This window comes from Myotis nattereri, assembly GCF_964212035.1.
Source record: "Myotis nattereri genome assembly, chromosome: 8".
Taxonomy (NCBI): domain Eukaryota; kingdom Metazoa; phylum Chordata; class Mammalia; order Chiroptera; family Vespertilionidae; genus Myotis; species Myotis nattereri.
This window is the reverse complement of record NC_138083.1, coordinates 2,594,463-2,607,956: the sequence shown is the minus strand read 5'-3', so window position 1 is coordinate 2,607,956 and position 13,494 is coordinate 2,594,463. Positions and strand designations below refer to the sequence as shown.

At 63.8% G+C, this 13,494-nt stretch overlaps 3 protein-coding genes across 13 annotated transcripts in view; 1 reads left to right on the top strand and 2 right to left on the bottom strand.

Annotated features, from left to right (window-relative positions):
* LOC308523402 (dnaJ homolog subfamily C member 5) overlaps positions 1-13,494 on the top strand; it is a 290,237-nt gene that overhangs the window by 145,959 nt on the left and 130,784 nt on the right. The window lies entirely within an intron of this gene.
* RGS19 (regulator of G protein signaling 19) lies at positions 299-5,698 on the bottom strand. 9 transcript variants are annotated; one of them, XM_081097829.1, is made up of 6 exons: positions 5,580-5,658; positions 5,056-5,309; positions 2,661-2,757; positions 2,393-2,504; positions 1,316-1,390; positions 299-1,229 (listed from the first exon to the last, which is right to left on the bottom strand). In XM_081097829.1, exons 4-6 carry the CDS (start codon positions 2,473-2,475, stop codon positions 806-808), a joined length of 582 nt encoding a protein of 193 aa, XP_080953955.1. In that variant the 5' UTR covers positions 2,476-2,504; positions 2,661-2,757; positions 5,056-5,309; positions 5,580-5,658; the 3' UTR covers positions 299-805. The 9 variants fall into 9 exon arrangements, with proteins under 9 accessions (XP_080953955.1, XP_080953954.1, XP_080953956.1 ...); XM_081097828.1 differs by having other exon boundaries at positions 2,393-2,511; positions 5,580-5,642; XM_081097827.1 differs by having other exon boundaries at positions 305-1,232; positions 2,393-2,511; positions 5,580-5,631.
* Positions 8,910-10,449, bottom strand: LKAAEAR1 (LKAAEAR motif containing 1). Of its 3 annotated transcripts, none has more exons than XM_081097826.1 (4): positions 10,405-10,449; positions 9,458-9,869; positions 9,106-9,228; positions 8,910-9,028 (listed from the first exon to the last, which is right to left on the bottom strand). In XM_081097826.1, coding segments are annotated over exons 1-4 (597 nt in total). In that variant the 5' UTR covers positions 10,407-10,449; the 3' UTR covers positions 8,910-8,968. The 3 variants fall into 3 exon arrangements, with proteins under 3 accessions (XP_080953952.1, XP_080953951.1, XP_080953950.1); XM_081097825.1 differs by having other exon boundaries at positions 9,458-9,873; positions 10,288-10,416; XM_081097824.1 differs by lacking the exon at positions 10,405-10,449 and having other exon boundaries at positions 9,458-10,257.

Below are 13,494 nucleotides of genomic sequence, written 5' to 3'. Positions count from 1 at the left end.
GCATCAAACCCCTTTGTGTCCCAGAAATTCAGGGATGAGTGGCCAGCACATGCCTGAGACAGCGGAGTTAATAGTGTCTGGCACCGGGGACCCTCAGGGAGGGTTCACCCCATGGGTACTGCCCTGCAGGCCAGTCTCTGGGGTGACCTTTGAGGCGTTTCAGGACCCTGCCCACCCAAGGCTTGGGCAGTGCTTGCCATTGCACTGCCAGTCCTGGCGAGGTGCTGCGGGAGCCACACCTGCTGGGGTGGGACAGCGCCTGCTCCCCTGCCTGGGTCTGGACATGGAAAGGAGACTTGCTTTAAAAGTATCTTCAATAACAAGACATCCTATTTTGGGGGAGGTGGAATGGAGATAAATATGAAAACTTTTTTTCCTTATAAAATACAGCGAGGACAAGTTTCCAGATTCAAAGTTAATGAACACAGAAGAGAGAAACTGGATCCTGTCACCTTGAGCCTAGTTCAGAGGTTCTGGGTCTGATTCCGGGGAGCAAACAGCTCCCGCTGGAAGGTCTGGCCACGTCACACACTGGACAGTGCAGAGGTCTCTTCCATCAAAGGCACTTTTCCGGGCTCCAGGGCCTCTCGAGGCTGGTGGATCCGAGATGCCTGCTGGAGGGTCCGCCCCTCACCGGGCAGGAGCCCCTGGCCGGCCAGCACCCCTGCCTGTTAGCAGGGCCTCAGGGCACTCGCCCCTTGGGCGGGGAGAGCGCCTGGCCTGCCCTCAGGGTGCTGGGCCTGGTGTGCCAACACCGGCTGCCGCATGGGAAAGGTGACCTGAGTCTCTGCCGGCGGGGGGCGGCCTAGGCCTCGTGGGAGGACTGGGAGTCCCCCTGGAGCAGCAGGGCACGGTAGGCGGGGGAGCTGAGGAAGCGGGGGTAGGAGTCCCGGTGCATGAGTGTGTAAATCTGCAGCTGTGCGTCATCGAACGTGTGCGCGGACGGCTCCTGCATCTTCTTATTGATGCCTTCCCGGACGCGGGAGTCCAGGCTCACCTCCTTGGGGGACAGGATGGACACGTAATCCTCATAGATGAGCCGCGCCTTCTCGTCCACCACGTGCTGGTTGGCCTCGGCCTTGAGCTCCTCGCAGGCCAGCCAGAAGAGCATGTTCTCCTCGCTGTACTCCGTGCGCAGGAACGCCCGGAACGCGCTGCGGCCCGCAGGGCTGTGCATCAGCTTGTCGAAGGACTGTGCCCAGCTCTGCACCTCCTCAGGGCTTGGCGTGCTGCTGGGGCACCCGCCGCCAGGTCAAGCACGTGCCGCTCCACCCAGACCGCCCCCCCCCCCAGATGCTCATGGCCCCAGACTCACCAGGCTTCGCAGCTGGGGAGGGGCTGCAGCTTGCTCTCCCCGGAAGCCCGCCATGCTGGTCGCCGCCCTTCACTCCTGATGGCAGATACGTGGGCCCATGCGTGAACACGGACACTCAGCACGTGTGGACATGAGGCCTGGGGCTCTCAGCACCTGTGAGCCCACCGCAGGTGGCAGCCCTAGGATCCGCTCCTTCTCCCCTGCCCCCAGGCCTTGGCTGCTCCAGCTGCATTTGCCCAGGACCTCCACTGTCTTCCTGCCTGTGGGCCTTCACGGGCTCCTGGTATCCCCCCGTCTGACCTCACCCACCTTCTCCCAAAGGCCCTACTGATGGGGTGGGGAAGCCCCTGGCCCAAGGGGTGACTCCTGACTCTCCCTAGAAGCCTGTCTTTCCCCTCTGGCTCCCAAACCCATGCCTGGCTAACAGACACCTCACACCAAAGCGCCCGCACAGAACTCCACACCTACTGCCGCCTCCCTGACCCCAAACACCCCCTGGCCTCCAAAGCCAAACTCAGTGAGTCCCAGCTCTTCCTATTCTCCACCCCGCCCACCCCCAGCCAGCCTGGATCTGGGCTCCGGCCTCACTTGCTCACAGGTCAGCCGCCCCCTTTGGTTCCCCGCAGTGCTATCCATTCTGCAATTAAGGGCTGGAAGTCTGAGTCGGGTCAGGCCTCTGAAAGGCACAAAAACTCAAACAGCTTCCCCAGATGCCTGCCCACCCGGGGACGACCCGGAGCCCCATGCCCACTCCAGCAGCTGCTCTGGAGGTGTGTCCCCATTGTCCCCAGGCCAGGCCTCTGCTCAGCCCCCTCCATCTGACAGTCTGTGGGTCCGCAGGGCCAGCAGGGGCCGGCTGTAAGTGGTGCCAGTTAGCGTGTGCTGAATAAAAGACAGAGGGGTGCGCACACACAGGGCACTGGCTACCAGCCACCAGAACCCAACAGCCCCTGGATACGTGTTGTGGGTGGCAGAGGCGTCCTGCCTGCAGGTGATGCCTCAGAAGCCACATGAGGGTCAGGGAGTGGGGTCTTGGGCCCAGGTCTGCTCAGCCCACCCCTCCCCACCCCCACGTACCAGGAGCAGCTGCAACAGCAACACCAGCACAAGCAGCAGGGGTTGCGGCTGGGGGGAGCCGGGGCCCCCGCATGACTGGACATGGAGGGAGGCTGGTCTGCCTCCTCTGGCCCTGTGTGCTGGGGGAGACGGGCTGCCTCAGTCACAGGTGGCCACACTCCCAAAGGCAGAACTGTTCCAGCCTCCCAGGTGCTGGAGGGTCCCTCAATTCCTTGTTGCCCCGCCTCCCAGTCCCTGAGGGGGCGAGGCAGGGGCGGAGGAGGTGCACCTGCTTCTCGGCCTCATGCGCGGTGGGCATGGGTGGGTGGAGGTCGTCGCTCGGGCTCCGTGATGCCGGCTCGGGACCCTGACCACAACCTGGAGGTCTGAGGAGAGGCCAAGGTTCTCAGAGAACCTGAGACCCCAGCCCTGAGGCCCCCGGGAGGGGTCTTGAGAGTTGCCTCCCTCCTTCCTGGAGCCCCAGCAGGGCCCGCTCCCGTCTGCAGCCTCGCCCCAGCCTATGTCAGGGCTGTGAAGAGCTCCCAGGAGGTTCTGGGACACCCCCATCTGCTTGGTCCCTGGGAAGCCGGAAGCCTGGGTTCCTCTTTCTTGGTTTCCGGCTCCTGGCCCCTCCCAAGGGGGCTGGGGCCCCAAGAGCCTGGGGCTGTCAGGTCAGTGCACAGGGAGGATGGTGAGGCATGCAGAACCCCCATCCCAGCTCCCCCCGTCCTGGGTCTCCTGTGGAGGTTGTGCTGGGGGGTGGGGGTGGGTAGGGTTGCTTCCCACCAGGAATCCAGATCTGCCCCTGGGCCCCACAGCAATGCCCTGGTCACTGGGACTGAGCAAGGGGCGCCGACCATGCCTGCAGCATGAAGGGTCTGAGTGGGAAAGGGAGCGGGGCTTCCTGAGGGCGTGGGGAGCGGGGCTCATGGTGAGGAGAGCCATGAGTTTTCTGCGGTGGACCTACCGCTCCCCAGTCCTCAACGACTGGCCCCTGGTAGCCCTGACCCCCAGCTGGCCACTTACTGCCCAGGTCTCCCGGCCTCCCTCCCTGCTCGGGCTGGGGAAACTGCTGCCTTGCCACAGAGCAGGGGGCACAGGTGGGGGGAGGGGAGCAGGGGCTGCAGCGGGAGGGGAGGGGGTGTCCTGCTCCGTAGCTGGAACTGCGGGGTACCCAGGGGAGGCAAGGAGTGTGTCCTTCTCAGTGTCTCTGCAGAAAGTCTCTGCAGCATTTTCTGCGCAGGGGGTGCGGGGAGAGGGGGGTGGAGGGGTGGCGGGGGGGAGCTGAAGGCTCGAGCCAGGCAGCCTTCATGTGTCTCCAGGGAGGCCGACTGCGGATCCCCAAGTACTGCACCCCGAAAGTGACAGCACAGGGCAGCCACCAGCACCCTGGAGGCAGTTTTGAATGTCTCCCCACCACGGCCCCTGCCTGCACTCACCTGGGCCCAGCTGAGGGCCCACAGGGCCTGGGGAGCCCTGTCCATCTGCCTCGCAAACCTTCTTGAGCCCCCACCACCTGTCTCAGCCGGCAGGAGGCTCAAAACTTGGTTTCACATCAGTCAGCTGAGGATCTTTTAATCCTTTGTGGTCCATGCTGGCCTAGGCCATGGTCAGGAGGGGAGGGTGGATGCTCTAGGGACAGGTCCTGGCAGTCCCCAGGCCAGCAGCTCTGGAGCAGGGCTCCATTCTGGCCCTGGCCAGGTCTGGGCAGGACCCTGTGCATGCTCAGGGCACCCCTGTCTCAGGGCCTGGCACAGAGGCCCCTGCCCTGACCCATAACTGGGAGCAAGGCACAGGGTCCCCTGGGGCCTTAGCCCCTTACAACCCTGAGATCATGGCAGGGTAGGGTTAGGGTTCAAACTTGGTCCTAGGGGCTCCCAGCAAGCAGATGGGGAAGCAGCAGCCCACAGCTTTTCCCTCAGGGGTCAAGTTTCTAGGGAAAGGAAGGGGTGTGGCAGCCTCTGCGGCCTGCAGCTGTAGCTGTACCCCAGGCTGCTGTGACTTCCCCAGGCAGAGCTGCTCTTCCTCCTCTGCACCCCCACCCATCAGTGGGGCAGGGCCTCGTCCTGTCCCCAGCCCCGAGCACCTGAGTGGGCTGCCATCTCCGACTCAGCTCTGAAGCAGAGGGCCCTGTCTGAGGGTGCAGGGCCCAGGTGCTGGAGTCCAAATTTGGGGCAGAGGGGGGACAAGTTCCTGCTGTCCAGGTTGCAGGCCCTGGACCTGACTCCCTTTTCAGGCTGGCTGTGGCCAGCCTGTGCCCCAGGGCACCTACTCTCTCCTGGCTGGGGTTCCTGCCCCTCATCCTGGCATTTGGAGGGGGGCTCCGTCCCCTTCCCTAGTCCCTCGAAGCTCCCCACCCCCTCCCCAGTCTGGGATGAAAGAGACTGGACAGGCAGCCAGTGTACCGCTAAGTAGACTTGCCATCACCTTCGGGCTCCATTCCCTCAGTACCTTTCCTACCTGCCCCCCTCCACATCTGGCTGGTGGGGGAGCCCCAGATTGGCTCCTCCGAGGCCAGTGTTTCTCACCCAGTGACCCGCGCCCAGCCCACCTTTCCAGTGGCGGAGACACTTCTCGATCCCTTTTCCTGCGGGAGGGTCTGGCCTGCAAAAGCCTGTCTCCTTTTGCAGGGACCCGAGGCCCCCACCCCGACCTCGAGGAAGTCGCCATGGCGCCCCACTCACCAGCGACCCAACGGCGAGGCGGGAGCGGGAGGGGCCGGTTCGGTCTGGGCCTCCCCTGGCTGCCGAAGGGGCGTGCGCCGCAGCAGCGGGGGCGAGTCGGTGGCAGGTTCCCGCGGTTCGGGGTCGCGCCGGCCGGCCCTCTCCGTTGGGGTGGGGGTCAGCGCCTCCTCTGCGACTCGCGGGTCTGAGAAGCTGCCAGATCCGACGGACGGAGCGGGCCGACAGGGTGTCCCGCCTCGGCCCCTCCCCACCAGCTGGGGGGGCGGGAGACACGGAAACCTGGGTTCTTCCGGCCCCCCCTTGAGCAATCACTTCCCCAGGCTCTGAGCTGCAGAAAAGGGGAACCCAGTGGCAGCACCCCCTCCCCCACGCGCGTGGGGGTGGACTCCAGTCCCTCTGCGGCCCGGGGTCCACGTGGACCCCGCGGCGGGAGTCCTTGGGGTGCGGAACCGGAGCCCGCTCCCGCCCGCACAGCCCTGGCCGCAGGGGCAGCAGCGGTCCCGGCGCCACCGGCGCGCACTCACCGCCAGGCTCTCAGCCGCTCGCCGGCCGGGCTCCGAGGTCCGAGGTCCCGCCGATCGCCGGCCGGGCGCGGGGTGCTGTGCGCAGGCGCCTGGCCGCACTTCCCCAAAGCGCGGGGCCGGGACTTCCTCGCTTGGGGAGGCGCCCGCGCGCCCCGCCCCGCCCCGCGCTCGCGGCTCCGCGCCCCTCCCTCCGCTCCCCACCACCCGGCCCGGCCGGCTCGGCCCTCGGTCCCCGCCGGGAATCGCTAGGGCTGTGGCTGAAGGTGAGGTGCCGCCCCTGGGGCCTCTGGCCCCTGAGCGGCCTGGGCTAGCGCTGCAGCCCCTGGGGGTGTGGTCGTGCCTGGCTCTGCTCAGCCGGGCCCCCCTGGCTCTGCCTGCACGTGGGCGCCCGGAGACACTGTGGCAAAGTGGAGCCAGAGAGCCCTGGGCTAAGGCCGCGCCAGGACCGCGCGTGGCTCTGCCCGCCTGCCCCAGGCCCCACCAGTAAAATGAGGGTAGGAGCCCCTATCTCCATGGTGTAGGCCCTACAATGTAGGGGGTTACCAAGGAAGGGGCAGGGGCCCTGGGTTGCCGTGTGGGGGCTGGGGGGATGGGTTCTTGCATCTGGAGTCATCAAAAGCCCCTGTCCTATCCGTGGGGTCTTGGGGTGAGTCCCTTCTAACCCCTCATGCTGCCCCAAGGTGCCCTACAGTTTAAAGAGCCGGTACAGTTGTTAGTTCAGTTCCTGTCCCAGCTTTTGGAGCATCGAGGTGGCCCTGCCCATGCTCCCGGCATGCAGTGGGTGTGACCCCTGGTCTCAGCGGGTCCCCTGCAGGCGACAGCCCACACAGCTCCTGATGCTGGGTTCTGCTCACAAAACGACTTCCCGTGGTACAGTCGCCCCGTGGACAGGCTCCCAGAACTCTGAGGTGTGAAGGGAAATGGAGACTTTACACACACGCTTCTTCATGCGCACTGGAGCCTCACAGGGTGCCAGGCAGACCGGCCCTGGAGCGGACTGCCACTGGGTGAGAGATGGAGAGGCAGGGGAGGGGCAGAGAGGTGGCAGGGCCCTGGAGCCTGGGGGGCCTCCTGATGCTGTGGGCCCAGGGAGCTTGGTGCCATGTGACAGGCTGGCTAGGACAGGGGCAGAGACCGAGAGCCTGTCCAGACTCGAGGTCCAACGAAGACGGGCCAGTACTGGTCACGGTCACTCTGCCAGGCTGATCCCTTGGTGTAGCAGCTCCACCCCACCTGAGAAATGTGTAGCAGCTGGCTGTGGGTGCGGGTCCACAAACCTCTTTGCCCCTTTGAGCCACTCCCCCGCGTCCTCTGGCCACTTGGGCCTGCTCTCCATCCCCTTGCCTCGGCCTTTCTGGGTGTCCTGCACCTCCTCTGGGGAGTCTGTCTCTGTAGAGTGTCCCCATGTTCCACGGAGGAGCCCAGGCAGGCTGGGCAGAAACTCACTCAAGAAAATGGTGGAGGAGATGCCCCTGCCGGTTTGGCGCAGTGGATAGAGTGTCTGCCAGCGGGTTAATTCCCTTCAAGGGCACATGCACGGGTTGTGGCTCGATCCCCAGTATAGGGGGTGCAGGAGGCAGCCCATCAATGGTTCTCTCTTATTATTGATGTTTCTATCTTTTTCTCCCTCTCCCTTCCTCTCTGAAATCAATAAAAATATATTTTTTTAAAAAGATAATGGTGGAGATGGAATTTGAACCCAGGACCCTCTGTCCAGAGCTTAAGTTTTCAGCCCTGGGAACCACCTAATCCCTCACGTACATTGAATCATAGTTCACATGCTTTGCTTGCTCATGGCAGCCACCGCCTCCAGGCCCAGCTGCCTTTCCTCACTGCTTTCCTTGGCCTCATCTGCAGACCTAGGGTCCCCTCCTTGGCATGGGGGTCAAAGGGTGCCCTGTGTGCCCGCTTGACATCTGGTGTGCAGCCGTCTATGAGGCTACTCTGTAGCTGGCCTTCGTAGGGCTTGGCATGTCTGTGTTGTCCTTCTGCCCTTGGTGCCTGCCTACGGCAGTGCCCTCCCTGGTGGAGTAAGTGCTGTGTGGAGGGCATGGCGCCCAGCGAGGCCCCTGAGGGCCTCCTTTTTAGATGAAGAAATGGAGGCTCGCAGAAGTGATGACATGAAATGTGCTTTTACAAACACATGGAATCATCAGGCCCTCAGCACATTCTCAGGGGCAGAATGCTGGGGTCCCAATTGCAGGGAGCCAGGCCTGGCTGTCGTCCAGTGCATGTCAGAGTGTGAATGGCCACCACTCCTGGACAGAAACTGCCTCCCTGTCCGTCTCTCCTTCCTCCTTCCCTCTTCCTTCTTGAACACCTCCCTCCCGGAGCTGCCAGACTCCAGCTCCACACACGGTCCTGGGTGTGATCCAGGCCAAAGGCAGCAATAGCTCAGAGAGGGCAAAGGGTCATTGCAGGGGGAAGGGCTAGCTGAGGGCACAGCGGCCCAGTCCCCACAGCGGTCCCCATCCTGAGCTGGCCGAGGGAGGGAGAGTGACTACCCCTGAGCAAGAGTCCTTGCCAGACCCCAGTTCTGACCTAGGGACTGTAAAGAATGCACCCCTCCAGGATCTTTGCACTGCAGCCTATTGGGAGGGGGAGGGCCCCTAGGGGTGGAGCTTGTGGAGTCCCTGAAGCCCCCACTGCAGCCTGGGGGGTGGGGGGTAGGGAAGTGGGGGCGGTGGAGGGTGGCTGAGGGAAGTCCTGGGCTCTGCAAACAGCAAGAGTATTCTCCAAGGGTTGTCCAGAAACTTGGAGGCTCTTCAGAATCTAGAAGATCTGCAGGAGGTAGGTTTGTCCAAATGGAACAGGGCAGTTTCCTTCCGTGCGCGTGCGCGTGCGTGTGTGTGTGTGTGTGTGTGTGTGTGCGTGTGTGTGTGTGTGTGTGTGTGTGGCGGGGGGGGGGGGGCGGCTGGTCAGGGAGATGGAGCAGGGCAGAGGCAGCATTCAGGATGGAAAGGAGAGCCAGAGGGCACGGCGGCTGGCCTCCCCCTCCTCCCCACCTCTGAGTTCTCCTGAGGACCGCCCAGCCTGCTGCTCTCCAAGGCTGTGCCCAGAACATCACTCCTCTCTGAACCCCTGTGGGGTGGCCTGCAGCCTGCGGGCATGGGCTGCCCTACTCTCCCCTGGAGCTGTGACTGCTGCTGAGCCAGGCACTCCCCTCCTCTCCTGCAGGCTGACAGCTCTGGGTTTGGGAGGTTAAGGGTGTCCCTGGCCCCTGTCGACCTGACACCCCTCCCTTGCATCTTCCTGCTTTGCTGGAGATGCCCCACTCGGTGACCCCCTTTCCTCCCAGGGGCCTGGAGGGGGAGCATAAAGACCAGCAGGCCTTGGAGAACCAGAACTTTATGGGGGAGGTGGGGTGTGGTCGCCAGTGCGCCTGGCCGTCAGCGCAGGAAGTTCCTGCCGTCCACTCTCTCCTCCAGAATGGTCTCCACGCGCCTCCGCTGCGGGAGAGGGGCTGGGGCCAGGTGTGCAGGGCGGTGGGCGGCCCCCCTCCGCCCCTTCCCGGGCTGCCAGGCACCTCTTGGCGGTCCAGGGGGTCCGGGATCCGCGTGGGCTTCAGCTGCGGCGGCAGGAACAGCTCCAGCCGGATGGCGGCGCGCGCGGACTTCTGTCGCTGGATGAGAAGCGAGATCTCCTCCGCCTGTGGGTCGGGCGCAGCGTGGGGGGTTTCTGAGCCCCAGAGAGTCGCCCCGCCTGGCTCTCTCCCGCAGGGCGCCCCGCGGGCCGCCCCGCCCCGCCCCGCCGCCGCCCTCTGCTCCCGCAGGGAGCCCTCGCCATCCCCACCCCTTTCCTCAGGGCCCGGCGGTCTCCCGCGCAGGCTGCCCCACCGTCTCGCACGCCCGCCCCTGCCTCTGGCCCCCGCGCCTGACCCGCATGTAGGTGTAGCGCAACCGCAAGGCGCGGACCCGACCGCGGGCCTCGGCCGCCTTGAGGACGCCGAGCAGCCGGTCCTGGCGCGCCGTCGACGGCTCCAGTGACTGCGCCCACGCCCGCGGGTCGGGCATCCGGTACCCCAACTCCGCTGACTCGCGGGGGAAGATGGAGGCGGCCGCACCCACGTCTTCAAGCAAGTCCCCGAAGAGCAGGTGGCGGTGGCACTGCTTAGGGCTCATGGCCTCCAGCCCCTCCAGTGACAGAGCCCAGCCTGGCTTGGGGGGCCCCTTTGCGGCTGCCCCCTTGGCGCGCTTCTCGCGGGACTCTGCGCTCTGCGCGCCCTTCCCGGCTCTCTCCCGCAGGTCCCTGCTCCCGGCCTCCTTTGCGGCGGGGGGTGGCATCCTGGGCCTTGCTAAGGGAGGAGGACGTCCCGTCATTGGTGCCAGCACGTTGTCCGCGGGGCATCTGCCACCCCCTCTAGACCCCGCAGCCGCCTTAGGTCCCCGCCTCCAGCCTCTGCCCCCGGGTCAAGCCTCGCTATCGGTCCTGCTAGAACTTTCTGTTCCTCTCGGAGTTTCAGGAAATCCCACTTCTGCCCACGGGCTGTTTCTCTGTCCACTGAGAAAATGCTGAGACCCTTGAATTGCCCTCAGGCCCCACCCAAGGTTGGAGACCAGGCCTGGCAGACCCTCCCCGCGACGATGGCTGCGGGGCCCCAGGGGAGGCTCAGAGCCCAATGGACGCTGGCTTGCTTCTGGGGAGACCCATCTTCCTGGTCTGCCCCCCCACTGGTCTAGACGGAGAGGGGATAGCGGGGAGGGCTCACCAGGGTCGGCCGGTCTCCCCTCCAGGGCTCCTCCCTTCCCGGGGTCCAGCCCATACCACCCCAGGCCCTAGATCCCGGGCCAGGTCCTGCCCCCTTCCCCCTTCCGACACCCCATACATTTCAGCTTCTGCAGTCAGCCTCCAACAAAGCCCCTACTCACTGGGGCCTGTGACGCGCGGTTGCCCGGCAACCGGGAGCCCCGCCCCTCCCCAACCCGGGCCACAGTGAGTGGCCCCTCGCACGCACGCACGCACGCACGCACGCACGGGGCAAGGGCAAAACCCTGGTCCAGGTGAGCAGACCACATCGCCACCGGATGCCCGCAGCCGCCCCAGCCAGTCGAAGATCGTGGAGGTGGTGACAGCAGCTTTTCTGGTCCCCATGAGCTGTCTTTCCTTCTGGGGCCCCAATACACTGTGGGGGCCTGTGCGCCCAGCTTCCTGGCTGGGGCGGTCTTTGGTGGCTAATTTTGGGGGCAAGGAGTGCAGCTAGAGACCTTAGCACTGAGCCCTTCCCCTCCACATGCCCCCCACAGCCGCTGGAGTTCACAGACTGGAAATGGGGCAACATCAACGACCACTCACTCCTCCCAGGGCAAGGTTGGGGTCCCAGGGGTCCCACAAGATCAGACCTGGGTTTTGCTGAACCCTAAACCTCTGGCTCCTGGATTTCTGTAATCTATTTGTGTTTGCTAATTTCATACTCTTCTATAACCAATTCCCGTCTCAGTTGATTCTGTAATTTGTTCATGCACTCAGCAGTTTATTCTGGAATTCACTAATTCATATGCTCACCCCACAGTTTATGTTGGGCCCGAACCAGTGCTTTAAGTCCTAATTTGTCCAAGTATTGGTGGCTTCCACAGTGCCTATGCCACTCTCGCCTTCACTCGTGCATGTGTCCTGAGGGCTGTGGGCGCTGGGCTCATGATGGTGCCTTCTTGGGAGTTCAGGACCTGAGCCGCGAGCAGGGGACCATCCTGGCTGTGGATCGGGGTCTTAGCTGAAGTCCGGGCCTCTCCGCAGGAGGCTGCTGACCGTCCCCATTGTGGCCAGCTTGCTCTGGCCTCCTGGGCGAGGGTGAACTAGGAGTCTCTGCCCCTAAATTCTGAGTGTGGACCCCACCCCCAGGCTCCACAGAAGGACTGTCTTGACCCCCCCCCCCGCCCCCGCCCGTCTTTCCATAGAGGTCCCCTGGATGCAGGAGGGACTAGGATTGGCTGCTGAGACTGTGGTGAGCCTAGCCAGGGGCAGCTGTAGGAGGTGAGCCTCTTGGCTTCTGAGGTCAGCAGGGCCAGGCTTCCCCTGGGGAGGTGGTGCCCATGTGTGTGCCCCAGGTGTCTAAGGCCCTTACCTTCTGTCTGCCTGCTCTCTCGTGTCTAACCGTGCGCCTCACATGCACATTGGTATGGGTTTGCACGTGTGGCCCAGGTGTTTGTGCATCCCTGCCAGTGCCTGTGCATTCCTGAGCATGTGCCCATGTCTGTGTGTTTCCCATGTGCCTGTTTATAGGCATGTGAGCCTGTATGTTGTGTCCCTGAGTAGGCTGCTGCGAAGATGCAGAGCCAGGTCCTGGGGGACAGCTTGGGATGCTGAGTCCTGAGGCATCTGCTCGCTCTGTCCTCTCCTGATTCCCCAGGTATCCTAGCAACGCTGCACCAGTCACCTAGCAACCATGTCCCCATCCTTGGAGACGGAGGCTCAGACAGGGTCTGGGATGTGTGGGCAGAGCCTGTGCAGGAAGAATGACCCCATGACTGGGTGGGGCTGACCACTCAGCTGAGGGGTTCCCGACATGGCATGTGACCCCAGTGTTAGGAAGCAGCTTCCCAGTGGGGGCTGTCAGCTGTGTGGTTGCTGAGGGCAGGCCATGAGAGAAGGATGCTCAGAAGTTACTCCGGGGCCCAGCTGTGGCGCAGTCCTCCTTAGTGTATCTCAGTGACAGAAAGACCTGGGTTCAAACCCTGTCTCTGTCACTTTGACAAGTGGCCTCACACCTCTGAGTCCTAATGCTCTCGCTGCACAAAGGTGATGCTGATAGCAATGGCCAAGCACCATGCGGGTGGATGAGGTCATGTTTGTGACTGGCTTGGAGCCTGGGAGGCATGTGGGGCACACAGCAGGCACACAAGGGCGCACAGGCATCCTGCTTGTTGACAACAAGACTGATCCACTCGAGGCTGGCCAAGGAGGGGCACTGCCGTGCCCACCCACCTGCTGGCCCGCTCTGGCTCAGCTTCCTTGGGACCCTCAAACAGGCAGTCTGAGCCCATCCAAGGCCGGCTCTGCATGCGAGACACGGCCCGATATCTATGTCCTAGTCTGTGTGTTCCGTGTGCACTTCCTCGTGTCTCTGTCCCATGTCTGTGTGTGTCTCTCTGTGTCCTTGTGTGTGTGTGTCTGTCCTCATGTGTCCTTGTGTTTGTCCTTTTGTCTAAGTTCCTGTCTGCATCTGTGTCCCTGTGTCTGTGTCTGAGGCTGGCTCTGTCATTCATCTCTAAATGCGCGCCCTGGTCCTTGTGTCCGTCCCACCCAGTCAGGGGCCTGGCGACCCCCTTTCCTGCAGCCTCTCCTCCAGCCTGCGCAGCCCCGCCCCCTCGCGGCAGCCTCTCCCGCCTGCTCCTGCGGCTGTGGCTGCTCTGGCGTCTGCTGAGGAGGAGCAGCTGCCTCTGCTGCAGCCCCAGCCAGACCCCGGCTGCTCGGGCAGAAGCCGCAGCCTGTGCTGCTCGTGGGCCAGGGTCAGGTCTCCACGGCCCCAGCTCCCACGGGGGTGCCAAGGTAAGGCCTGCTCCACTGGCTGTGGGTGTGGGGTGGATGTGGGGTGACCTGCCGCCAGCCGGCTGCGCTCTGGGCAGGGCGGGCAGAAGCTGTGCTCTCACTCCCTGTGTCCTTGTCTCAGGTATTTCTGGGCGGGTCTGGTCCCTTTTGTGCCTGTGTGCGCAGGAAGGCAGGGTTGGGCATCTGTGTGTGTGCGTGTGCGCCCACATGTGTCCCTGTGCCTGTGAGCACACGGGGCAGCTGCATGTGCAGGAGTCCCTGTGGGGGAAATATGTCCCTGTGTGTACCCACACCCACACATCCCATGTGGGGGTCTGCAGACCAAATGAGACTGTGCCTGTGTGTGCACACATGTTCTCTGTGTGTCCCTGTCTATGCTTCATGTCTGCATATGTGCCTGTGCCTGTGGGTCCCTGTGTAGGCAGGCATG

Bases quoted from the DNA above. Each gene is read 5' to 3' on its own strand.
- LKAAEAR1 (XM_081097824.1), bottom strand. From the start codon at position 9,898: ATGACGGGACGTCCTCCTCCCTTAGCAAGGCCCAGGATGCCACCCCCC. The intron at 9,229-9,457 runs GTCAGGCGCGGG...CCCGACCCACAG, and splicing joins TGCGCTACACCTACATGCGG to GCGGAGGAGATCTCGCTTCT. The intron at 9,029-9,105 runs GTGCCTGGCAGC...CCTCTCCCGCAG, and splicing joins ACCCCCTGGACCGCCAAGAG to CGGAGGCGCGTGGAGACCAT.
- RGS19 (XM_081097827.1), bottom strand. From the start codon at position 2,690: ATGCCCACCGCGCATGAGGCCGAGAAGCAG. The intron at 2,512-2,660 runs GTGCACCTCCTC...CGTCTCCCCCAG, and splicing joins CGCATGAGGCCGAGAAGCAG to CACACAGGGCCAGAGGAGGC. The intron at 1,233-1,315 runs GTGAGTCTGGGG...CGGGTGCCCCAG, and splicing joins CTCCCCAGCTGCGAAGCCTG to CAGCACGCCAAGCCCTGAGG.